At 44.3% G+C, this 27508-nt stretch overlaps 1 protein-coding gene across 3 annotated transcripts in view; it reads right to left on the bottom strand.

The window, feature by feature from the left end:
• Window positions 1–27068, bottom strand: part of LOC133457672 (interferon alpha-inducible protein 27-like protein 2A) — a 37671-nt gene extending 10603 nt beyond the window's left edge. Inside the window, exons 1-4 of one of the 3 annotated variants that reach the window (XM_061736975.1) lie at window positions 26943–27068; window positions 25687–25716; window positions 11451–11621; window positions 9673–11357 (exon numbers count right to left, since the gene is read on the bottom strand). In XM_061736975.1, the coding sequence (XP_061592959.1) occupies window positions 11236–11357; window positions 11451–11621; window positions 25687–25716; window positions 26943–26952 (333 nt within the window). In that variant the 5' untranslated portion in view covers window positions 26953–27068 and the 3' untranslated portion in view covers window positions 9673–11235. Of the gene's footprint in view, window positions 1–9672; window positions 11358–11450; window positions 11622–25686; window positions 25717–26942 lie in introns of those variants that run through there. The other 2 variants (XM_061736974.1, XM_061736976.1) reach the window with 2 other exon arrangements.
• Between the last annotated feature and the right edge of the window lie 440 nt (window positions 27069–27508).

Below are 27508 nucleotides of genomic sequence, written 5' to 3'. Positions count from 1 at the left end.
CGCGGAGGTGCAGCTTCCCCGGGAGCCGCAGCTGATCTACAGGTTAGAATGCTCATGAATGTGTGTCGAAAACGCAGATCTTCGGTTATGTGTGGATGCAAATTTTTTTATAAACGGAGGGGGGAAATATTCGTTTTTAAAAATACCCGGCTACGTGTGGACGGGGTCTTAGAGAATAGAAAGCAGTATGTGCAGATAAATAAAGTCAAATCTGAATCACAATATATTAAGTGTGGCGTACCTCAGGGGTCGGTCCTTGGGCTAAAACAGTTTATTTTGTATATTAATGATTTTGTTTATGTATCCAAACTGCTCAAATGTATTTTGTTTGCGGACAACACTACTTTATGTTATTCTGGGGGAGAAATAACACAGGTGTTGAATTTGGTTAAAAAATAATTTAAAAGAATAAAAACATGGTTTGAGGTAAATAAATTATCACTGAATCCTGAAAAAACAAACTTCATGATATTTAGTAACAGAAGGAGAGACACGGACACTTCAATTAATATAGATGGTATTGAAATACATTTGTCATTTATGGTTTCTAGTATCATTTTCATTGTTAAATGTAATAGAATCATTTGTTGTAAGATTGAGTTTTAATTTTGTTTCCAGGCGGATCAAAGGAAGGATTTGTCTGAGAGTTTCTCATTTTGATGATTGTTTTAAGGACCTTTTTTATTCTGATGAAATTGTACACTGGAGTGAAAGGAAAAAAGACAATAAAGAGATTTGGATATTTTCCAAACTGCATTCAGGACCTGTTCCAGATAAAAGAAACCCGCTATGACCTGAGAGGGAAACTCATGTTTGAGATGACGACAGCAAGAACCAATATTAAGAAGAGATGTACATCAGTTAAGGCTAGAGAAATTTGGAATAGTTGTAATAACAACCTAAAAATGTGTCGTTCTACCCTCAAGTTTAAGAAATTGTTTAAAGAAAATACTGTAAATAAATATAAAACACTATAATTATAAAGTATACTATCAAAAACATTCTAGAAAAACCAAGGGCTTCCGTTTGGTGAGCAGATGGAGTAGACGTGTTTTGCGAGTGCTCCCGTGAGTGCCAAACTTTTTAAACCACCAAGCCCCCAAACTTTCAAACTTTTTCCTTTAAAAAGGATTCCCTCTTGTTGTTTTTCTTTTTTTTGTCTTGAACGAGCCCACTTACCTCCGAGATGGCTTTGAAGAGCGGCAAGTCGGGCAAAAAAGACGATGCTGGCGCTGTCTTAACCCTGGCGGCCATTACCACGCTGCTGGAGGAACACCGAGCCGCCCTGGCCACCGAGTTCAAAAATACTTTCAGTCAGCTCGACTCCAAACTGGACCAAACGCGGCTCGCGGTCGAGGACCATGGCCAACGTGTTTCATCCCTTGAACTCGCCACTGAAGACCTCAGCCAGCGAGTTACGGACCTTGAAGGCATCTGCTCGACTTTACGGGATGATAATGCTCGGCTAAAGGCCAAGGTGGTGGATTTGGAAAGCCGAAGCAGGAGGCAGAACATACGTTTCCTGGGTTTACCGGAGTCGACCGAGAGCGGGTCTCCTGCGGCTTTCTTCTCCAAGCTGCTGTGTGAGGTGTTCGGGAACGATACGCTGCCGTCACCGCCAGAAATAGACAGAGCGCACCGCTCTCTCGCCGCCAAGCCGCCCCCCGGACAGAGACCGCGTCCCGTCATCCTCCGCCTGCACCGGTACCAGACCAAGGATATCCTCGTCAGGGAAGCGCGGCGGAGAGGGAAACTGGAATATCACGGCCACCCGATCCGGGTCGTGGAGGATTACAGCCCCGAAGTTGCCAGCCAACGAACGGAATACAGCGGAGTTATGTCCGAGCTTTATAATCTGGCTCCGTCTCACGCTGTCCGGGGGAGCCAGAAAGTGGATCGGCTCTGTGGATGAGGCGCGCAAATTCATTGCGAGTCGCAGCAAGTCTCCAAACCCGCCGTAATGGGACTGTTGAACGCTTTCACACCTCCACTCTGCAGCTCGGTGTGGTTCACTGCCGCTCACTGACTTTTTTTTTTTTTTCTCTTTCTCTCTCTTTTTTTACGTGAGTCATTATAATAATCCTGAGGTGTGGGTGAGTACCCCCGCGACAACTGTTTTTGTTTTTTCAGTCTTTTTTTGCCTGAATTGAAGAAGAAGTTAGTGGGTTTAGAACTTTATTTTCTCTGTTGTTAGTTTGACTGCCCCTTTGCAAATGTTATTAATTTGCAGTCTTTTTGGCTATTTAATAAAAAAAGGAAAGAAGTAGTGGAGAGGGAGAGAAAGAAACGAAAGAATAAAAGCTTTTCCAATTTATCTATAAGTTTCGTAATAATTGTAAGCTGTTATCCTTACTTTTACGCTGCTTAAGTCGGAAGTTTTATATTTTATATTTTTGTACAAATATTTCTGGGCTCATATCGGGACTTCCAAGTCAAGATTTGAGAGGGTATTTCTTTTTTTTATTTATATCTACACGTTTTAAGGTGCTAATTTCATATATGTATGCAAAAGCTATTAGTGTGTAGGACAGGAAGATGCGTTATTGCACTTTGTTTTGAAGAGCTTGCTGCTTTTTTTATTTTTCTATAGCAGCTGTCTTAGTTGGGGTGGGTGGGTCGGGGGGATAATTCACTGCCAGAAACTTTGCATTAACTCTTTTCAACTCCTTACTTAATGTGGGTCACATTCAACCTCCTTTCCGTTTTCTTTTTTTTGCCTAGGTCATTGTGCTCACCTCCTAATTTTTCTTCTTAGATATTATGAATAGATACTTGAAGCTGGTGAGCTGGAATGTTAAGGGTCTGAATCACCCTGTTAAAAGGAAAAGGGTCTTCTCACATCTAAAACATCTTAAAACAGAAATAGCCTTTCTACAAGAAACTCATATTTGCAGTTCTGATAATAGCCGCCTGTTCCCGAGGTGGTCAGGGCAGAGATTTCACTTCTCCTTTCAAGCTAAGGCCCGAGGAGTTTCAGTTCTGATCAGTCAGGATGTTTCATTTGAGCAGCACAATGTGATTTCTGACAAGTTTGGTCGCTACGTGATCGTTTCTGGGAAATTATTCAATACATTGGTTGTACTTGTGAACGTTTATGCCCCTAATTCAGATGATGCAGTCTTTTTTGAACGACTGTTTTCGCTGATCCCTAACCTTAATACATATTCTCTCATACTTGGTGGTGATTTTAATTGCTGGCTCGACCCAGTTCTAGACCGATCCTCTACCAACCCCGGCACAGCAAGTAAGTCAGCCCGTCTTATTCAGGCGTTCCTTTCTGACTACGGTGTTTGTGATGTGTGGCGTTCTTTACATCCATGTGACAGAGAATACTCCTTTTTCTCACAAGTGCACCACACATACTCGAGGATTGATTATTTTTTTATTGATAATCAACTGATTCCCCTGGTTCATTCCTGTGCTTATCAGAGCATTGTCATTTCCGACCACGCTCCTGTGGTCCTAACCATGTCCCTTCCTGACCTACCTCAGAGAGACAGACAGTGGCGATTCAATTCAACTCTGCTGTCGGACAGAAATTTTGTTAAATGAATGGAAACGGAAATAGCCTTTTTCCTATCCACGAATATGACTCCAGGAATGTCTAGTCTAACTGTCTGGGATTCCCTCAAGGCTTATCTCCGGGGACAGATTATATCCTACACTGCTAGGGTGAGGCAAAAATCTTATACGGGAGCGATCAGACCTTGCCCGCCAAATCAAAGAGGTCGATGAAGAATATGCTCGGACTAAATCCCCAGATCTTTACAAAAAGCGGCTAGAACTTAAAACCAAATTTGACCTGCTTACCACTCACCCAATTGAACAGTCACTTCTGAAAAGTAAAACCAGGTTTTATGTTTATGGAGACAAATCTGACAAATTATTAGCCAACCAACTTAAAGGCTCTAAGGCTAAACAAAATATTTCTAAGATTCGATTACCAAATGGCCATGTAACTACAGATCACTTATTCATAAATGAAGCATTCAGGGACTTTTATACCCAGCTATACACCTCGGAATCTCAGACTGATCGAGATGAGATTGCAGACTTTTTAAATAGTCTCAGTATTCCCAGTCTTTCACCAGATCTAAGGAAGACATTAGAAGAACCGATATCCCTGATGGAGATAACTCGAGCCATTTCTTCACTGCAGTCGGGTAAATGTCCTGGCCCTGATGGCTTCCCGGCGGAATTTCTAAAGACATTTTCTACTCTGATTTCCCCATTGCTATCTACAGTTTTTTCAGAATCCTTCAGCCACGGTTCCCTCCCTCCTTCTTTTTCAGAGGCCTGTATCACCCTCATAGCTAAAAAATGGAAGGATCCAACTGAATGCGCCTCCTACAGGCCCATCTCCCTCTTAAACACGGATGCTAAAGTCTTAGCTAAAGTCCTAGTCCATAGGCTGGAGAATGCCCTCCCCACAATTATATCTGAAGACCAAACTGGCTTCATTAAAGGTAGGCAGTCTTACTTCAACACAAGGCGACTTTTCAATATTGGCCCGGTTTCCCAGATCAGTTAAGTAGCTCTTAACAGCGAAAGACTTCTTTCAAACCTTCTTAAGGGATTATCTCTTTGCTGTGCTGGACAGGTTTGGTTTTGGTCCAAACTTTGCTCTGTGGATCAAGCTTCTCTATTTGTGCCCAACAGCCTCAATTCGTACTAACTCTCGACGGTCAAGACCATTTAATCTGCATTGTGGAACCCGTCAGGGGTGCCCCCTTAGTCCCATGCTTTTTGACATAGCTATCGAACCGCTTGCCACAGCGCTCCGATCTTGTGGGGATGTGTCTGGTATCTGGAGAGGTGGCAGGGAACATAAGGTCTCGCTTTATGCCGATGACCTCTTGCTTTTCATCTCTCACCCTCTGGCCTCATTACCCCCTGCGCTGTCACTTCTCAGTCAGTTTGGGAAACTCTCAGGCTACTGTTGGGGTTGCCCATGTGCCCATGTGAACTCTGAACTTATAAATGTATGTGAACATTTTGTGAATGTGTACATTCAACTTTGAAACGACTCAGCTGAAAATCGGCTGTAATGTGCCTCCAAAAATGGCAGCCTGGCCATGAACTACAACCCCCAGCATGCCTTGCGTGGGGGGGGTGGCGCCTACAAGCGGCGCGCATCCAATCGCAATGAGGCACCGATGACGTCACCGCAGCGCGCGTAGGATCAAAACGCCGCGCTGCGCGTTCATCTGTCTCTTTTTGCTTCATCAACCGGTGGGTCAACAGGCCCTTTTGGCTCCGGGCCGAAGGGACCACGACCTCCCCCCCCCCCAAAGGGGGGGATAAGAGGAGAGATCTGCCGCGTGCTCCAGCCGCAGGATCCGAGGACCCACGGCGCGGACCGCGCGGCTCATCCCTCTCTCCTTTTCCTCTCTCTTCTCCACTTCATCTCATCGGCACTGGATCTTTGGCTCCAGGCCAAGATCCCATCTTTCTCCCCCCCGGGCTGGGGGGAGGCAGGAGGCCCGCATGGGACCGGGCCCGCGGGGTCCGGCCGTTGAAGCGGCGGCCTCCGGGAGGCTCCGGCCTTTCACTAAACTCTGTCCTTTTAAGTTTCACAGATCCGAGCTTCCGACGCCCACGCGCTCCCGGTAACCAGATCGGAACACAGCTGCGACTGAACGCCCTGACTGAAGCCCCCCCCCTCCCCGCTCCGAGCCCCTGTCTGCTAACCGCGCAGGGATCGGGGACGGACGGCCGGCGTCTCGCCCGGCGTGAGCTCCCCCGGGGCCCGGACGGCCGCGCGGCGGCAACCGGCGCGCAGGGAAGCACGGCAGGAGAGACCGGTCCCCCGCCGCGCCTAGGAATGCGTGTGAGCCTCCGTTTTGGTCCGGAACCACGGCCCGGCACGAGGCGGCCCCGCCGCTGTCTAATCCGTTTCAGGGGAAGGGACGGCCCAGTCGACAAAACCCGCAGGCACCCGATCCGGATCCCAGAGGAAACGTGAGCCCGTGAACGGCAGATCAGTAGGACTAAGAACGGTTCAGAGCTGTGTGAAGTCGTGACCTCTGTTTATCAGTAACTTAAGAACGTTTTCAGAGCTAAATCTGTGTTCAGAGCTGAGATTACATTATCATCATGACTGTTGTCATTAATTTGTAGTCACCACTTTCTGCTAGTCATTCATGTTTTAAAGCGCCGTTTCGCCAGTTGATCACGGTTTAAACACCGGGATCACCATCCGTTCTAATTGCACGTGGCGTGGTTACAGTTCCGCCATCTTTAAAATACCACAGGAGCCCGGCTCCTTTAAACACTGCAATATTTTAAACTGTACATGTTCGTGATATCATTTTTATTATTGCTTTGATTTCTTTTTTTCATTCCATGCATTTAACTTTCATTTCATTTTTATTGATTGTTGTTTTTCTAGTTAATTAATTGTTTTATAATACTTAAGTTCTGCCATCAGGTTTATTTGGGGTGTTGCGTATCATCTTTTGACACCTGTATGTAAATAAATCCTGATTGATTTTTAATGAGTGGTTGTTGTTATTTCATGCAAGATTTGGTCACAAATTGATTTGTTTAAGCAGAGCCTAGTGTTCGGATATCACGCCTTCAACTGTTATCCTGTAATTGATAGTAGGATTTGCTGTTATGCAGGATAATTCAAATCATATGAGACTGATTTTCTGCTGTTTAGTTATCACAATTCCTCCGGAGTAAGGCCCCGGCGGTGGTGCCCCGACGAGAATTATTATCATTTTGATAATTCAATTTGATAAATAGTCAACTTTATTCATTATTAATAATTATTAATAATATTCATTAATAGCCTTCGATAACTGGACAGCCAAGCTACCCGAGTTGCACAACACTACAAACTGAATCTCAGCAAAAGTGAGCTTTTCCCTACCAATCTTGAATCGCATGCTTTAGACCTTTCCAATTTTCCCTTTAAAATCGTACATGACAAATTCTCCTATTTAGGCATATCTGTGACAAGGAAACACAAAGACCTGCTCCAAGAGAATCTTATCTCATTGTTAAATGAGACCAAACAAATCCTTACAAAATGGTCACCCCTGTCAATGTCTCTTGTGGGTCGCATCAATTCAGTTAAAATGACCATCTTACCTTTTCCAGACCTTACCACTCTTTATTCCTGGTTCTTTTTTTCAGTCCCTTGACTCAGTTATATCTTCATACTTATGGCGGGGTAAACGGCCACGTTTGAACAAGACTCACCTTCAAAAAATAAAGTCTGCAGGTGGTCTGGCCCTCCCAAACTTTCGTTATTATTATTGGGCTGCTAACCTGCGCTGCCTTGCATTCTGGTCCTTCTACTGCGACGGCGCTGACCGCCCTGACTGGGTGGCGATGGAGTTACATCCAACTGATGACCTGTCAATTCCTGCCCTACTCGGCTCCTCACTTCCACTTCCTTCACTTAAATCAATCAAAAACCCAGTGGTTAAACATCCTCTTAGAATTTGGGCCCAATTTAGGAAGTTTTTTGGTTTTCACAGCTTCTCTCTTCTTAGCCCCATTGCATCAAATCACTTTTTCAAACCATCCCGTGAGGACCCCACCTTCCAGGAATGGCACAGGAGGGGTATAATTCGTTTTAGAGATATGTTCATAGATGGCACCATGGCATCTTTTGAGCAGTTAAGTAGTAAATTCAGCCTTCCAAAATCACATTTCTTCAGGTATCATCAGGCTAGACATTTTGTTCTTTCCCAGACACCCAGCCCTGGTGCATCAATAGGCTTGACCACAGTTGACAAAGTTCTTGCCACAGACCCATTTAAAAAGGGGCTCATTTCATCTTTCTATGGCATGTTGCTGGATCTTAAGAGTGCCCCTACAGATAAACTCAAAGCAGCATGGGAGCAGGACTTAGGGCTTCCCTTATCAGAGGATACCTGGGAGTCCATACTCAAACTGGTTAATACAACCTCCCTGTGCGCACGTCACTGCTTAATTCAGTTTAAAGTGGTACACAGGGCTCATATTTCCAAAGCAAAGTTATCCTCCATGTACCCAGATATTAGTCCATACTGTGTAAGATGTAAAGTAGCAGAAGCCTCTCTCATCCACATGTACTGGTCCTGCCCATGTTTAAACAAGTACTGGAGGGAAGTATTTCATACTCTCTCTCTGGTGCTTAAAATCAGATTAGAACCAAACCCACTGACTGCCCTGTTTGGGGTCATGGAGGGAGGAAGGAAGTTAACCACTGCACAGGGGCACACTTTGTCTTTTGCCTCCCTTTTGGCTCGTCGGCAATTCTGTTCAGGTGGAAGGATCCCTTCCCTCCTACTCGTGCACAATGGCTGGAAGACATCATGTCCTGCTTAAAACTGGAGAAAATTAGATACTCGCTTCAGCAATCAAATACGTTCCAGAAAGTGCCTCCAAAAATGGCAGCCTGGCCATGAACTACAACCCCCAGCATGCCTACAAGCGGCGCGCATCCAATTGCAATGAGGCACCGATGACGTCACCGCAGCGCGCGTAGGATCAAAACGCCGCGCTGCGCGTTCATCTGTCTCTTTTTGCTTCATCAACCGGTGGGTCAACAGGCCCTTTTGGCTCCGGGCCGAAGGGACCACGACCTTCTCTAGAAGCATTCCAGACCCTGTGAACTATACTTCATATTTCTTCTGTATTCCTAGTGCAGGCTTTTGATGTTAGAGTGACCTCATATTGTGATTAGTATTCTGGCAGTGACAGGGGAGGGATTAGTTTGGTCTGTAGTTTGTTTTTGTTACTGTTTCATTTTTTTTCATACTGTTTAATTGTTTTTTATATTTTGTACACTGGTGTATGCTATGATCAACATGCCCATACCTACTCAAAATATTTGTAATTAACATTCAGCATTTCACCTTTTTTACTTTGTGAAAATTTCAATAAAAAGATCTTGAATTAAAAAAAAAAAAAAAAAAAAAAACATTCTAGAATGTGAAACGTCAATTTTATATTTTGTCTTACTTATTTTTGTCTTCTTTATGTATTGTTTGTTTCCACGGAGTAAAAGCTAATGTCTCATATTTTTGCTGATCATAAGAAAAAAGGGTAGGCCCTATAAGCTACGGCTTCAGCCTACACCTTTTCGGCATAATAAATGTTGTTTTTTCTTTCCTTTTCATCTTGTTATGCAAAAAGTGTGTACAAGCCGAAATAAAGAAAAAGATTCAAGATTCAAATCAATACAGTAAGGGAAACCAAGTTTTTGGGTGTTTTAGGATGAGAATTTGAATTGGATATCACATATACATTATACAAAGATAAAAATATCAAAAACAATTGCTCTGTTACACAAAGTAAAGGATTCATTGGACAACAAAGCACTGTACATTTTATTTTATATACTCTGATTGTTCCATATCTGACCTACTGTGTTGAAGTTTGGGGAAATGCCTGTAAAACATTTATATTCAGTCAATTTTCATTTTGCAAAAAAGAGCAATAAGAATAATCAGTAGAAAACGATATAGAGATCCTACAAATCCATTATTCCTTCAGTTAAAATTGTTGAAATTTCATGAATTAGTAGACTATGGTATTCTGCAAATTATGTTTAGAGCTCATAAAAAAACTTTACCAATCAACATTCAGAAAAGATTTGAAAAAAGAGAAAGCAAGTATAACTTAAAAGGAACAGAGATTTTTAAAAACCAAGATTCAGGACTAAATTGATGGAACGTTGTGTTTCTGTGAAAGGAATCAGTTTATGGAACAATCTGAATAAAGAAAACAAAGAATCCAAATCAAACATTACATTCAAAAGAACAATTAAAGCCTGTATGTTAAGTAAATATAATGAAATGTTAGTTAAGTTTGATTGACATTCCCATAGATGGCGGTTATTTTATTTTAGTTTTTTATTTACTTAGTTTTTGGTTTTTTTATTTTTAATTTATGTTATTTGTGAATTCATTTCTTGGAAAAAGGGGCAGATTAGATAAGATTCTTCTTCTTTCTGCTCCTTTTTCATTCACAAGTTATGAACATTTGTACTGTATTTGTATTGAATTGTTTGTTTTATTTTTTGAATGAAATAAAGAATAAAATGAAAGGAAAATGAATCTGTTTATTGTGTATTGTTGGATGTGGTGGTCACTTTATTTTATATAAAGTAAAAGTAATTTGCCAACGTTGGATTTGCAGAGGGGGGTCATAAACAGTGACCATGATGACATTATGTTGTTACTACTGCAGACAGCGCCTATCGGCACGCACCAGGCCTGAAACCGTAAATGAAATAGCTACGACTAAAAGAAAAAGGGTTGCAAGAATAACAAGCTGTTTTCAGCAATATTGTGATTACAGAGGATTTTAGGCACGAGTTCTGGCATTTCAAAGATAATTCAGGGTTGATTAAAAACAATCAAAAATCAGTCTCCACAATCTTCAGTCGCTCAGTATCCACATGGGCCATCAAAAACAAATGTTCAGCAACTGATGTTTCTTTTTAATGTTTAATTGGGAAAACAATATGGGTTTTTGAGACTGGCAAATCATTACATCTTGTTTTTAATCTACATTTTACTTCCAGTTTTTTGGAATTTTGGAACTGCTGATATTTCGAGATATTTGGCTGTTATTCATTTAGTTTTCTGTCTGTGTAGATTTTTTCCATTACTGAAATTGTCAGTTTAACTTAGCATGTCATTCATACCAACACTTCTAAAGTGTAAAAGACCTCTTGGAGGTGCAATAATTACTATTCTAATTTTCCTCTTTTATTTTATTCTTTATTTTTATTTTTTAAAACTTGTTCATCATCATCACCATCATCACCATCATCATCATTGTCGCCGTGCTTCGGTTTCTTCTTAAAAAGGCTCGTCACCCATCCTACGGCTGCTCCAACACCAGCCCCAACACTGGCCACGGCTGCAGTGCCGGCCGTTGACAAACCAGCGGCACCAGCGGACAAAACATGACAAGTTTGATTAGACTATAGAGCAGCAGAGAGCTCTAAGTGGTGCACCACAGTACACAGTTAAGCACAGTCCAGCTTTTCCTCTTGGATAAACCAGATTTGTCCCAAAACTTAAGTAAACGCTTGGTGGTACTCTGATTTCTTTGTGCTCGCATAAAAGGGGTTCTTTACCACGTCAAATTACAGGAAACCCGGCACTTATTTCACTAAATTCAGTAAGAGAAGCATGTTGATGGAGGAACTGCACATTTACGTAGTTCTGACAAGGAGATATAAAAAGGAAAAAGGGTGTAGCAGGCCTACTGACTTTAGCAACTTCACAAATAAGCCAATACATTTATAAAAAAATTAAAATTAAAGAAAAAAAAAGAGTAAAAGAACTGATTCAGAACAAGAAGGCTGCTGGTGAATAATGCAAACTGTGACAGATCACTAGCACCTGTCAATCAAAGACACAAGCAACACAATGAGTGGAGATCTGTCGCAAAACCATTAAGACGCAATTATTAAAGCACCAATCAAATTAAAATACCTGCAGACTGCAAAACCGCCACCACACTTCCAGCTGCCACTGATCCTCCATTAGCGATGGCTGCAGATGACATCATACTTGCAGCGAAGGATCCTGCTGCAACTCCAGCTGACGTGAAACCAATAGATGTCAAAACAACAGGAGCCAAGGCCACCGCCCCTACTGCTCCCACTGGACATGGACGAGACAAGACACACAAAAACGTTTGACAACTTTTTAGAGATGTGCTGCTGGCATCAAAAATCTAAGTTTCAACATCTGATGTTCTTTTAATGTTCCATTGGGATTCAAGTACAGGTTCAGGAGATTTGTGAAGCATTGCATTATGTTTTTAGTTACATTTTACAATCATGAATCACTGAATATAAATACAATTATTATAATAGTTACTGGCAGCTGCTAGCACTCTACATACGACTGCCTTGATTGTTTCTGAATTATACAGCAGTTCTTTGTTGTGTTTTATTTTCTTTTTTTAATCAGAGAGCTAATCAAATATGAGGCTTAGGCCAAATATTGCAATAATCAAAGAAGTACACTAACACAGCTGTCTACATGGAGACAACGAAAAACATAATGTGACCCTTAAACTATAAAGGTTCTTGCTAAACCTAGATATAGATTAGCATAACACCAGGGAACAGATAATGGATTTTGTGTCTTTGTTTAAGGAGACAAATGGAGAGAAAAAACGAGTGGATATTGTCTTGTTTACAGGTTCCGGTAAAGGTGGACTTTTATATATTAGCAGATTTCCACTTCTGGAGTCAATAACTCCAAAAAACAAAATATGTACAAGCATTAATCTTACCTCTGTTCTACCACTGAAACACAGAAAATAAGCTACAAGCCAAACGGTTAACAAAAGGAGACTCTATACTGCACAAAAGATTGATTTCAATATGCAACTGGCTGTCAGAGGCTGACTTAGACATCTGCAAATTGGGAACCCAAATATTCAATAACGTCACTGTCACCAGAATTTTGTAAAATGTTTTATAATCAAACACATTTAATAATTTAACCATCACCAACTGTAGTGTCACCAAAATAAAAGAAAGCATCAGCGATGCTATGTCAGGTATACTACAATATTATCTTTTTAATACGGCAAAGCTGAATTTGCCAAATCTGTGTGTAAAACACATTTAATAAGTTTGGCAAGTCACCAAAATCTGCTCAGACCATGATCCACGATCTCCTGTTCATGATACAACAGCCTGATCTTAAACATGTGATCTTGGAGAGTTTGGGACTATTTTTACTATTAAAAACATTCAATAACTTCCCTTTTACTTACTGTAGTGTCACCAAAATTACAGTTGATACAAGGATACAACCGCTTGATGTCAAACATGTACAAAATTTTAGTTTGTGTAAGTAAAAAAGCGTTCTGTAATTTCTTCATTGTGTGCAAATACACAATAACTTGAGCACTTCAGAATGTGCCACCATCAAAATCTGCCCTACTACATCTGTGGACCCCTGTTGGTTGAATAATATTACATATTCCAACTGTTCTTAGGAAAACAGGCTGTACATTCAAAGTTTTATCTTCAAATCAAATGATAAAGATAACTGAAGATTCCCTCTATACTTTATGCTAATCATGTGTCATTAGTTTCTCCCTTGCAAGACATTTTACGAGTTGACACCTGGTCACCTGCTTGATTCCTGGCAGCCAGTCACATGATAAGAGTCCTTCAAGATCACGTACCCTGAATTCCAATCTCCACCCTCACAGACTCACACACTTAGAGGCTCCCGCGACTTGCGTAAGGGCTGTCCCATTCCTAAAGTCATTAAGGGTTCAGGGCTGTCCCATTCCTAAAGTCGTTAAGGGTTCAGGGCTGTCCCATTCCTAAAGTCGTTAAGGGTTCAGGGCTGTCTCATTCCTAAAGTCGTTAAGGGTTCAGGGCTGTCCCATTCCTAAAGTCGTTAAGGGTTCAGGGCTGTCCCATTCCTAAAGTCGTTAAGGGTTCAGGGCTGTCCCATTCCTAAAGTCGTTAAGTGTGCGAGGGCTCCCGGCAGACATCAGAGCCCTTACTGCTCACTTACCGTAAGTCTGCATCTCAGCAGACATTTGGAAAGGGAATTACCCACAGTTCATTGCGTTGTGACATAAAAGGAGGTTACCAGGGAGAATGTAAACAAAACGAAAGTTACGCCTGTAACTACGGTTCTATGAGTCCCGGATGACCGCCAGGCGATGCTGTAAGAAATGGATATCTTCCCTCGCGCATGCGCAATGTCGAGTACAATACCAACAATGTCACGTCACCCGTGACCCCTGCATGACCCCTGGAAGGGTATATCTTCCGGCGTCAGCATGGGATCTTCTCCTAGAATCTTCTCGCGAGAGCACGAGGATTCGGAGTGACCGGCAGGCCTGGCGGTCATCCGGGACTCATAGAACCGTAGTTACAGGCGTAACTTTTGTTCTATTTCGTCCCTACTGACCGCCAGGCGGTGCTGTAAGCACTGGATGACGAATACCAACAATGTCACGTAGGATCCCGGTCACATACCTCACTGACCAGGGGCAGAAGGACCCGGGAGTAGAACCACGCCCAATGGTTGGGGAGTGGCGACATTGATCCGGTAAAACCTGGAGAACGTGTCTGGCGACGTCCATGAAGTCGCGGTGCAGATGTCCTCCAGAGGCACCCCCTGCAGGGCAGCCAAGAAGCCGCAACGCTTCTGGTCGAGTGGCACCTTACCCCCACTGGTAAGGGGCGGCCACTGGCCCTGTGGGCGCGCTCGACGGTGTCCACCACCCAGTGGGACGGAGCTGTCCAGAAACAGCACGCCCCCTGTTGGGGCCACCATGGCAGAGAACAAGCTGCTCCGACCGTCGCACAGGCGCGGTAGCATAAGCAGCAAGGGCCCGTACGGGGCACAAAGGGCTTGGCCCACTCTCTGCAGGACCTAGGGCAGGAACGCCACGTTCGGCCACAACGTAGCCCCTGAGCTGACTGACAGGGCATGTAACTCATCGACTCGTCGATGTCATGGCGAGGAGAAAAGCTATCTCCATAGAGAGCCACTTCAGGCCCACCCGGGCCAAGGGCCCAAAAGGGTGGAGAAGAGAGGGCACCTAGCACCATGGGCAGGTCCCACACCGCTCGGGGGTTTATATTCATGTTTATGTTCTGGTTCTCTGGAAAGCGTCTAGAGACAACATCTGTTGTATTAGACGCTATATAAATAAAATCGAATGGAATCGAAAACTGGGGCCTTTGGGCTCCTCGGGGGGGGGCAGCCTCAGAGCCCCCCTGAGAAAGAGAAACCAGCCGGTGGCACCCCACGGTGGCATTCTCAACCAGGGCATGTTGCGATGAAATGACCGCCACATACACCCTTAAAGTGGACTGAGCACGGCCACCATCCAGGAGGGACCGAAAGGAACCCCAGGATCGTGGCCACGGGGCAAAGAACAGGGTCCTCTGCCCCGTCTGCACACCAGGCAGAGAATCTCCCCCACTCGCACTCATACCAGAGGCGGGTGGGAGGCACATGGGCATTCGAGATGCCAGCCCTGACGGGTTCAGGACAGCTTGACAACAATGGGTCGGGGCCGCAGCGGCCAGACTCAGAGCCAAAAGCGACGGGGTCGGGGTGCAAAACCTGAATCCCCGGCTGGAAAAGACGGTCCCTCTGGGGGGCGTCATGTTGTGTCGCAGCAGAGCCCCCGCAGCAGTGGAAACTATGTTTCCCCGGTCGGAAGGGGGCCACCAAGAGGAGCCCGTGAGCCCTCTGGAGGACCCTCTGCAAAGGCGGCTTGCGCCGGGAGAGGAAGTCCGTCACCCGGTTCCTGTCTCCAGGCAGGAACATCGCCCGAAGGCCGGGCAGGCGAGGAGCTGTCCACGCTAGGAGGCCCCGGGACACCTGCAGCAGCTGTGCAGAGTCGGGGCCCCCTCTGGTGGCTGATCAAGGAACAGTGGACACACTGTCCGACCGACCCGGCACGTGCCTCCCCCACGGGAGTTGCAAAAAATGTTAGTGTGAAGTGCAGAGCCCAGAGCTCCAGCACGTTGATGTGGCGCGTGCGGACCCGGGAGGACTACTGATGACAGCCTCCCGGCAGGGAGGGGACAGCGCCTAAGGGCACACCCCTCAGCCGGAATGTCCCGCCTTTCCAGGGTGCAAGGGTATAGACACACACCCGCGAAACCCTGACCAGCCTGCGCCCGTGCCTCTTGGCATCCAGGCGAGGCTGTCCAGCCACATTGCAGGGGGCGTAGCGACAGCAGGCCCAAAGGTATAAGAGGGGCAAGGGTTGCCATCACGCACCTGGTGAAAAAAAAATCCTCGGTGACAGGGAGAGCCCGCACAGGAGCACCCTGAACCGACAACGGTGGCCCCGGTAGGCTAGCCCCCGGAACCACCGGTGACGTGCCGCGACCGGCACGTGAAACAAGCGCCCTGTAGGTCCACAGTTGCAAACCACTTCCTCCTGACCTACGCAGAGCATCTGCTGTGGTCAAGCCTCCGGAAGGGCAGGACCTTCATGTATTCGTCGAGGTCCCTCAAGTCCAAGATGGGACGACGTCCGTCGTCTCTCTTGCTGATGAGAAAGTAGCTCAAGTAGAACCCCCAGGCCGCGGCGGGGGGTCCACCGGCATGATGGCGCTCTTGGCCAGTAGGGCGGGCAACACCTGAGCCCGAGCCGGAATGTTTGCCGGGTCTCTGACGATGGTCATCTCAACCCGGCCAGAGATAGGAGGCCGGTGTCGGAACTGCAATACGTACCCCTGGGCTAGGGTGGAAACCACCCGGGCCCCAATGAGCAGGCAGCCCAGTAACCGAGCTGCTGCCGGAAAAGTAGCTGACGACCGGCTCCGTGGCCTTAGCGCCGTCTCCCCCGGGCTCCGGACGTCCCGGGGGGGGCGACGGTCGGGATCAACGCCCCGACGCTGGTGGGACGGTCCGCGCACAGGGGGGCGAAAGTCACCAGCAGGCTGACTCACAGACCGCTGAAAGCCGCGCCGGCCGCCGTGGGCAGGCGGCCGGGGGCGAGGCCCGGGGGCCGGCGGATAATGCTCTGCACGGAGGAACAAACCGTCCCCTCCCGAGAGCTCTGGGCAGATGAGTGCGAGGAGAACCCCGAGCGCTGTGAGGCCGGGTCCCCTGATGACACGTTGAAGTGGCTCGCCGAGGCTGCAATGGATATGGCGTCCTCCGGCAGCGGCGGTGGCGACCCCAGAGCAAACTCTGGCATGGCAGGTTCCACCTGGCCAGTACCAGGTTGCAGATTGAGGAGGGGCGCCTTCATCTGCTCCATGTCGGCAGCCAAGCGATCTACCTTCGAGGAGAGCTGGCTCGTCATCCGCCGTCGTTTGGGGGCCCCCACCACTCTCTTTGCCGATCGCTTCAGAGAAGACCCCGGCTGAGATGAGGGGAGGCTGGCCAACGGCCCCGCTGCTCAGGGCCGAGGCACGACACGCAGAGGTCCTGGTCATCCGCAGGGTCCAGGGCGGCCACGGATGTGCTGGCAGGAGAGAGGAGCGGACACGCTGCCGTTCACACGAATGTGTCGGTGGGAGCGGTCACGCTGCCGTCACCACGGATGTGCCGGTGGGAGAGGGGAGCGGACGCGCTGCAGTCACCACGTAGGTGTCGGTGGGAGAGGGGAGCGGAAACGCTGCCGTCACCACAGCGAGCACGCTGCCGTCACCACCAATATGAAGGTGGGAGAGGGGAGCAGCCACGCTCCCGTCAATACGGGTGTGTCAGTGGGAGAGGGGAGCGGAAACGCTGCCGTCACCACAGCGAGCACGCTGCCGTCACCACCGATATGCAGGTGGGAGAGGGGAGCAGCCACGCTACCGTCAATACGGGTGTGTCATTGGGAGAGGGGAGCGGAAACGCTGCCGTCACCACAGCGAGCACGCTGCCGTCACCACCGATATGCAGGTGGGAGAGGGGAGCAGCCACGCTACCGTCAATACGGGTGTGTCAGTGGGAGAGGGGAGCGGAAACGCTGCCGTCACCACAGCGAGCACGCTGCCGTCACCGCCAATATGCAGGCGGGAGAGGGGAGGGCCACGCTGCCGTCACCACGGCTATGAGAAAAGGCAAAAATAGGCGTCTTTACTCAAAAAGAAGAGAACAATCCTCTCTCGTTTCTTTCCTTTTTTTTTTTTTTTTTTTTCAAAAGAAAAAAATTATCAGCAAGGAAAAAACAATGTCACATTAATAAAGTGGGAGAGGGAGCGAAACGCTGCCGTCACCACAAATGAGCCGGTGGGAGAGGGGCGTGGCCTTCACCACGGCTGTAAGAAAGACCGAAAAAGGTGTTTGTGTTGTTTTTTTCAAAAGAAAAAAATAATCTGCAAGGAAAAAATAATGTCCAATTAATAAAGTGGGAGAGGGGGCGAAACGCTGCCGTCACCACAAATGAGCCGGTGGGAGAGGGGCGTGGCCTTCACCACGGCTGTAAGAAAGACCAAAAAAGGTGTTTGTATTGTTTTTTCAAAAGAAAAAAATAATCCTTTTCCGTCTTCTTTTTTTTTTTCCTTTTTTTTTTTTTTTTTTCAAAAGAAAAAAATAATCTGCAAGGAAAAAATAATGTCGTCACATTAATAAGTGGGGAGAGGAAGCGAAACGCTGTCTCCCTGCGCAGATTGTGATCAGGTGTCAGGCGCAGCTTGACATCTTACCTTCTGTCAGCTGGGCAGGGGGGCGGGGCGGGGAGACGCCGCCGCAACCCGACACCATCAATACCGCGTCGGCCACAGCTCCTCGGAGGACGAAAAAAATCGTTACTCCTACCTTACGGCACGAAGCTGCACAGAGGCCGGCGGGTTTCTTAGGGAGGAAAGGAAGGAGCTTCACAAAGCTCCTATTTCCGTCCTGTACTTCAGACGCGCGATGCGAGAAGAATAAGGAGAAGATCCCATGCTGACGCCGGAAGATATACCCTTCCGGGGGTCATGCAGGGGTCACGGGTGACGTGACATTGTTGGTATTGTACTCGACATTGCGCATGCGCGAGGGAAGATATCCAGTGCTTACAGCACCGCCTGGCGGTCAGTAGGGACGAAATAGAACAGGGGGCGGAGGAAAAGATTAATGTGCGACTGCGAGACGAAAGAAGTTCACCTGTAAGTATAAATACATATCCTACTGGTGATTTAAATTCAGAAACTGTTGTCCCGTGATGATTTTTCAACGGTCCTATTATTTCCTTTACAAACAAGGAGCGACCAACAAACGGAGGGAAGAAAAACAAGAAAAGGACAAATGAAGTTTTGGACTTTCTTCAAGACTAAAGACAAGAAAAGAGGCTGAGGGAGCTGGATGAAAAGGAGGAGGAGGGGGAAAAGAAGAGGGATGACCTGTTATCTAAGTTAGAAGATGGAGGACAAAATGTAGTTTTCTTCATCATTTTTTTATTCATAATTTGAGGTTCAATTTCATTTGTTTTCATTTTATATTAGTCAAATCCTCAGTTGACCTGCTGGTGTTGAATAAACAAGACTTGCTTTTCTTTAATCTGAGTAGTGTTTGAATTAAGATTCCCTTTGTTAACAGAAATGCATACATGTAAATACTAGCAAGATAGTTTTAGATCCAACACAAACAAGTCAGGCAGTAATTTGGTTATTAATTTATTTATGACCACAAAATTTAAACAATTTCAGCAAGTTGAACAAAAACGTTGCAGTAAATAGTGATAATATTTAGCTCAGGTTACCATCAATTTATACGCTCTCTTACAAAAATGAAATGACATCATGCTCAAAATGGAAAGTAATATTAGTTGGTCATAACACAGCTGGAATATTTAACTCAGGATACCATCAGTTTACACGCTCTTACAAAAATGAAATTACTCTGTGATTGAGCCTGGCATACTGGATGCGCTGGTATGGGTAGATTGAAAGAAATACACTACATTAACAAGGAAATACATATTGTACTGTGCGCATATTTAAATTGTGTTCTTTGTTGAATTTTATGCTCCTTTATATAGGCTACCACTTTGTTTTCAAACATCCGTAGGATGATCATTCCCAAACTTATAATACCAGTACGCAGTGATGGGTGTAATGCGTTACAAAGTAACGCATTACTGTAACGAGATTACATTCGGCAGTAACGCAGTAATGTAACGCGTTAGAGTTGTAATTTGGGTAATCCCGTTATAGTTACTCTAAGACAATAAAAAATACGTTACTTTAGTTACTTTAAGCTTTTCAGCATGTAGAACAGGAGAACAGAAAAGAAAATCAAACTTGCCTTTCATGCGTCTTCACATGGTCTTCACGCGTTGGGCACATGTTGCGCAACACTTGTCTGATTTAAAGCTGATTTTGGTTCCGCGTTAAATCGACGCAGAGCCTACGGCGTAGGGTACGCGACGACGGACACCGTACGGTGCGCATCGCCGCGTACCCTACGCCGTAAGTTCTGCGTTGGTGTAACGCAGAACCATAAATCAGCCTTTAACGTGATTTGACGGGATTTTACGTGATTTTACGGGACTTCTGGTGCTGATCTGGGCACTGCAGTAATAAGGTTCCAACTACAGGGCTGTCTCAGAAAATTTGAATATTGTGATAAAGTTCTTTATTTTCTGTTATGCAATTAAAAAAAAAAATGTCATACATTCTGGATTCATTACAAATCAACTGAAATATTGCAAGCATTTTATTATTTTAATATTGCTGATTATGGCTTACATTTTAAGATTAAGATTCCCAGAATATTCCAATTTTTTGAGATAGGATATTTGAGTTTTCTTAAACTATAAACCATGATCAGCAATATTAAAATAATAAAAGGCTTGCAATATTTCAGTTGATTTATAATGAATCCAGAATGTATGACATTTTTAGGGCCCGAGCACTTGCAGTGCGAAGGCCCTATTGTATTTGCAGGAATTATTCTTCTTCTTCTTATTGTTCTGACAAAAGGAAGGCCTTTTTGCCCCCCTAAACGTGCCCAAAAAGTCACCAAATTTTGCATGCAAGTCAGGCCTGGCGAAAAATTTGATATTTAATGGTTTGCATTAATGGGCGTGGCAAAATGGCTCAACAGCGCCCCCTTGAAAACTTTGTGCCTCAAGCCCCACAATGCGGATTGTCGTACATGCACGAAAATCGGTACAGACCTGTATCATGGCGCAACTTAAAGAAAAGTCTCTGGGCGTCATGTCGAGAAACCGAACAGGAAGTCGGCCATTTTGAATTAATCGTGTCATTTTGGCGAAATTTATGCCTTCCTTCGGCAGTTAATACGGCCCGAACCGTAACGTGCCCACAAGTGTGTTATACATCAAAATGTGCGTCTCCATCCTCCGACACCACGCATTACTTTTCTCTTTCAAAAGCGTTACCGTGGCGACGCTAGACGCCAAAAAGCGTGCACACCCTTCATCTGATTGGTTCAGACAGAAAAAACTTTGCGCCTCAAGCCCCATAATACGGTTTGACGTACATGAACGAAAATCGGTACACACCTGTATCATGTCGCAACTTAAAGAAAAGTCTCTTGGCGCCGTGGCCGAAACCGTACAGGAAGTCGGCCATTTTGAACATTCTGAATTAATCGCGTAATTTTGGAGCAATATATGCCATTCCTTCGAGAATTAATACGGCCCGAACCGTATCGTGAACCCAGATGTGTTATACATCAAAATGTGCGTCTCCATCCTGCGACTACACGCATTACTTTTCTCTTTCAAAAGTGTTACCGTGGCGACGTTAGACGCCAACAAGCGCACCCCCCCTTCATCTGATTGGTCCATATTTGATAGTTCCCCAAAAGGCACCAAATTTGGCACGCAAGCCAGGCCTGGCGATAAATTTAATATTTCATGGTTTGCATTAATGGGCGTGGCAAAATGGCTCAACAGCGCCCCCCGGAAAACTTTGTGCCTCAAGCCCCACAATACGGTTTGATGTACATGCACGAAAATCGCTACACACCTGTATCATGGCACAACTTAAAGAAAAGTCTCTTGGAGCCATGGCCGAAACCGAACAGGAAGTCGGCCATTTTGAAATCTGATTGGTCCATATTTCATAGTTCTCCAAAAGTCACCAAATTTGGCATGCAAGACAGACTTGACGATAAATTTGATATTTCATGGTTTGCATTAATGGGCGTGGCCTAACGGCTCAACAGCGCCCCCTAGAATACTTTTCTCTGCCATAACTTTTGAATGGTTTGACATAGGAAGTTGTGGGTGGTGTCATGGGACTCTGTATGGAGTCCTTGAGCTTCGTTGGCCTTAATTAGCCCCGCCCCTTCTGATTGGTTGTCCCGATTTTCTGCTATAACTTTTGAATGGTTTGACATAGAGAGTCGTGGGTGGTGTCATCAGATTCGTTATGGAGTCCTTGAGCTTCGTTGGCCTTAATTAGCCCCGCCCCTTCTTCTGATTGGTTGTCCCTTTTTTCTGCTATAACTTTTGAATGGTTTGAAATAGGAAGTCGTGGGTGATGTCATTTCTGATATGCTTATGGGGGGCGGTGGCCGTGAGTGCGAGGGCCCGTTCATCGCTGCTTGCAGCTTTAATTGTTTTTGTAATTGCATTACAGAAAATCACAATATTCTAATTTTCTGAGACAGTCCTGTATATGTTGTTCATTGGCAATCGAGTTATGGTGCAGCTCAGGTGATATTGCGGACTAATCCAAAAGTAATGTAACTAGTTACTTTCAGCAACCAGTAACTAAGTAGTGTAAGGGATTACTTTTTTTAAAGTAACTAGTAATATGTAATGGATTACTTTTTTTGAGTAACTACCCCAACACTGCCAGTACGTAACAAAAGTGCAACTACAAACACATGGAGTGCTGCTGGGTGTATGAAAAGTATACTTCAGGTGCTCTTCGGCATGGGGATCCAAAAGATTGAAAAACAATTTAGAAAAACCGAGGCACTCAAGAAGTTAGAAAAATATAAAAAGCCTTTATTGAATCATGGCTTAGTAAAAGTCAAAAACTGCCAACCATGTAGGCCTTCTTCAAGGCAGATAACAAATACGAGCTTAACAGCTTAAGAAAACTCAAATATCCTATCTCAAAAAATTTGAATATTCTGGGAATCTTAGGGCCAATCCCAATTCTCCTTCACTCGCCCTTCTTTTCTCCACTCGCACTTCTTTTCTTCCCTAAGCCCTAAAAAAGAAGGGGGAGATTTTAGGGCACTTGAAATCTAGGGCACTTGGCCCAGGTGCCTGTCCCAATTCTCCCCCTACCCCTCGTTTCCATCCCTAGCCTGATCAGGAAGCTGAGAGCCAAAAGCTGTTTTAATTTCAGCTGTAGCGCTGTTAATATGGCACTTATATTCCATATAAAAAAATGTGCACAGAAATATTTACAAAAAAAAAAGTTTGCAGTGTATGTGCTGCTACTGCTGATGAGGTGTCCTGTCCACCATTTTCTCTAAAAGGTTTAGGAACCTGTCCATATGTTCTTCATATAGTTTTGTACTTGTGTGGTTTTACTCACTTGGAAATACTTTTAAATTGTCTAATAAAACTTGTTACACAACAGTTTTCTCTTCTGGGGTTTGTCAAAGTAAGGTAATGTCTCAAATTATAAACTGTACAACAAGATCAATAGTAAAATAAGGATAGTGAGAGAATCCGCAGTAAAAAAGGCTTTATTTGCTATATTCAAATAACATTTTTAAAAAGAAAAAAGTAAACATTGCACGCAGAACAAAGAAAGGTGCTGTTCCATATAAAAAAATTTGCACAGAAATATGTACAAAAAAAATATTGCAGTGTATGTGCTGCTACTGCTGATGAGGTGTCTGGTCCACCATTTTCTCTAAAAGGTTCAGGAACCTGTCCATGTGTTGTTCATTCTTTTGACATCTTCTGTCTTCTTTGGCGGCCTCAGCTTGAAGGAAGTCCTGCATAGAGAGTTTCTTTTTTTGGGGGGATCGGGGGGAAAGTGGACCTGATGCCTGAAGCTTCCAGCTTCCTCTTCCAGCTGGTGAGGCAGAGCTTGAGGCCGATGTGCTGGCGTCTTCCAAAGTGTTCTGAGATAAAAAAAAAGATGGATACACATGATTACACACATGACTGGACTATCATACACACCCACAACATCATACCAGGTTCATTATCACTGTATAAATAAAAATTACCTCTGTGCTTTCCTCTGAATTTGTCAGAGAGGATACCGGTGAGGATGGAGGGTCGATTATGTTCTGAAAAGAAAATAACAGTTAGATCTTCAGGTACTGTAGTGTCGTATCACTCACAATCAGGAGGAACCACCGGTCGTAGCACAAGCTAGCTATAGGAAGAAGGACTGGGGAATAAGATTGTGCTTTTTTACTGCTAAACTTACCATGAGTATTTGCGAGGGATCTTCATAAGACGCCGACAAACATGGAGGCTGGATTGAAGGTCTGGACCCCAAAACCTCATGCATCTCTTTGTAGAAAGGCCATGAGGCTGCTGTGGCCTCCCCACTGTCTGTCTCGGAACACACACACACACACACACACACACACACACACACACACACACACACACACACACACACACACACACACACACACACACACACACACACACACACACACACACACACACACACACAATTTACAGAAGATTATTAATAAATACTTTACATGGATTTTTTTTTGTTAAGCATCATCTCTTCAGCAGATAATATTAATTACCATAACCATTGCTTACCTTATATTTTTTTTAAGATTTTCCCATGTTTTGCCAACTTTTGCTGTGGTCTCCTTCCCCTCCAGTTCCAGCTCTTTGATGAGTTTCCTGTAACAGAAAACAGTGATGAATAGTAGTTATACCATGGTTAAGGACCCCATCACAGATATTCTGCAAGCAGATAGCTAGATCACTCACTCCCACAGCGGTTTAGCAGCATATTTCTTCTTAGTGAAATTCTCCTCGTTGGTAGTCCTAAACCTTATTAAGTGTCGGACCTGATCCGGAGTCCCTGGAATGAAATGTGATTACTGCAATGCACAAACGTCCTCGTAAAAAAAAAAAAAACAAACAACAACAAAAAAAAGTTTGAACTATGATAACAAGGCAGCAAGCGACGTTATTACTTCGTAACCCCCCCCCCCAAATAACGTTTCTGCCTTATAGTAATGTGAAATATACAACAAATTTGTAGAAAATATGAGAGTTAACGAGTAGTTAACAGGACACAGCAATGTTATCTACCCGACTCATCATGAACAGCCACATATTATCTTACGTTAACTCAGAATCAGAATCAGCTTTATTGGCCAGGTTCTAACATTGTCCAACAAGTAATTTCACTCCGGTAATTTCACTCTTTGGTATTAAAAATAAACAATAAACAATGTGGTATTTCTATGTACTGTTCAAACTGTTAAAACATACAAAAGCACTGTGATTTTTTTAATTCCATGGGACATTATACTTACATTTGTGGGTTCAATATCCTCCTGCTCTTTGCAGTTCGCCATTTGACTCAAAAAAATGAAAAAATGCTTGCTTGCTCAAAATCGAGACGAGTCTGTAAAGCATGTTTTCCTCGGTCGGCGAGCTAGACGCAGCCTACGGCGTAGCTTACGTAGCTTACGTAACCATATTCCGGCGCGATCTTAGCGAACAACGGACAAAAAAGGGATGATGTACATTCACTGAGTGAATATTATGAAAGTAAAATATCGGTTTGCGCCGAGAAATGTAATCAAAATGCATTTTTATGCAGAAACTAACTCAAAATATTGATTTTACTCCCAAAAAAAACAGAAATGTCCTCCATGTTTTTTTTTTTGATTCAGTCCCGCAAATGACGACGAAAAGCATTCTGGGAAATCTTCATACCCCCTCGCTCGCCAAGTCAGCATCTGAAATCCCTCGATTTGAAGGGGCTATTCTCAGCCCCTAGCCCTCGTTATGCCCCCTCCCCCTAGGTGAAAAGAGGAATTGGGACACCACTACCTTCACGGGAACGCGCAAAAGTTAGGGTTAGGGAAGAAAAGGAGGGCGAGGGGGAGTATTGGGACGCACCCTTAATCTTAAACTGTAAACCATAATCAGCAATATTAAAATAATAAAAGGCTTGCAATATTTCAGTTGATTTGTAATGAATCCAGAATGTATGTCACTTTGTTTTTTTTTAATTGCATTACAGAAAATAAAGAACTTTATCACAATATTCTAATTTTCTGAGACAGTCCTGTATTTACAGCAACAATACAAAAAAGGCAGATGTGTGAAAGAAAAGATAAAATTATTTATTTGAAATCATACCTGTTCCTCCTGCAATGGCGGCGACTTTTCCTGAAACAAAACAGGACAATTCACATGAACCAGTTACTGTAAACATCACTGAGCAGCTCAGTGCTTTAAGTGGACAAAAATAAGTGCCGGTAGCCTACTCTCCTTATTCAACTGATGTCAGGTAAATTAGGCGGTGGGTAACAGCAAATGATTAAGTGATATATTTAAATACTAGGACATTATCCTGATTTTTAAAAAGAAAATTGTTTTATTGAATTTTCCAAACAAATTATGTGTACACAAGAAAACGCTCACATTCACTGGCAGACAGTACAGAGAGTTGTAAAAAAAAAAGGGGGGGGATGGTGGATTTGATCATATGGGGACAGATAATTTGTGCTGATTACAAATAATATAATATATTACAAATAATAGCAGTGACCAAAACACCTGCAGAAATACTGCAGGAATGACATAGCAGCAGTTAAATGCAGCCTTCTGTAAGCTTTAAATATCCACTGGGCTTACATCAAAACACAACAAGGCTCTGCGTCGATTTAGCGCGGAACCATAAATCAGGCTTTACGAGTGAACGTCTCACGAGGGGCAGTCGCGTTGCGACGCCACTGTAGCCAAATCACAAGGAGAGAACAGAGAACTGTGAGCTCATGAGAAGTCCCGGTGTTGTGCCCAAAAGTGATTGCCTGCCAGAATCTGATTTTTACCCTGAAAATGGGTATTTTCACCTGCCAAAAATTGATTGAAGGCCAAATACAGTTAATGAAAGGTTGTTTCTACCTAAATATGATTTGATCAAATTTCTTGAGCTTCATAATATAAACACTAGAGCTCACAGGATTGCTTAACTCTTTTAAAGGACCATTACAACACAAAATAGGCATTTTCACCTGCCAAAAATTGATTGAAGGCCAAATACAGTTAAAAGAAAAGTTGTTTCTGCCTAAATATGACTTGATCTCATTCTTGAGCTTCGTAATCTGAAAATCTGACGTTTTAGTGCTCTCGCTCAACGGGCTGCTGTGCGCGCTCCCGCGGCCCGAAATCAGAAGAAATCAGATTCTGGCAGGCAATCACTTTTTGGCACAACACCTGTTGGTACGCCGTAAAAAGTCCCGGTACCCCAGAGGCTAATATTGAGAAGTGGGGGTACTCCGTACCGCTGCGGCCCACTTAAAGCTCAGTCTGACCTTCATACAAAACACTGTAAGCAAGCACCTTTCAACAAAAAAAAAAATAATCAAGTTATTCTGATAATGGCTACTCACCAAGACTCATATTTGTTCTCGGTCAGACTCAGACACTGACGACGCTGCTGCAGTGGATTAGAATTGTTTTATTGTGGAGAATTGAAAACGAAACATAACACGTGCTGCATTCAAGGCACACACCAGTCGTGGGAAAAGGGGAAGACATCCCTTTCCGACAGTATTTTACAATAGGTCCCGTATTACATTTTAAGACGGGTTTACAAGAAATATATAATAATGACCTGTCAACCTCTTACAAACTACAACTACGTGCTCAGAATCTCAGAAATGTTGTCGACATTCTTATGTGTGTAATTCCTATAATAGAAAATACATTAAAAGGGAATTAAATTACATTCATTTGACATATTTTCAGTTTATTTACATATTGATTTCCTTCAAGTTAAACATTTACATTTTCTTTTAATTTGTCATTTCCACTCATGTTTCTCTGTTATTCGCTGAAGGATCATACAGATGTGCGAGGCTAGTGCCAACTCAGTTAGGAGAGGAACAAGAATGCTTTTTATAAATGATTAGATGATGTTAGGGGATAAACTAATGCTGCAGGAGGGCAGGATGGA

The sequence above is a fragment of the Cololabis saira genome, chromosome 13, assembly GCF_033807715.1.
Source record: "Cololabis saira isolate AMF1-May2022 chromosome 13, fColSai1.1, whole genome shotgun sequence".
In the NCBI taxonomy this organism is placed as follows: domain Eukaryota; kingdom Metazoa; phylum Chordata; class Actinopteri; order Beloniformes; family Belonidae; genus Cololabis; species Cololabis saira.
Note: the sequence above shows the minus strand (reverse complement) of the source record. Positions and strands in the feature narration are given on the sequence as shown.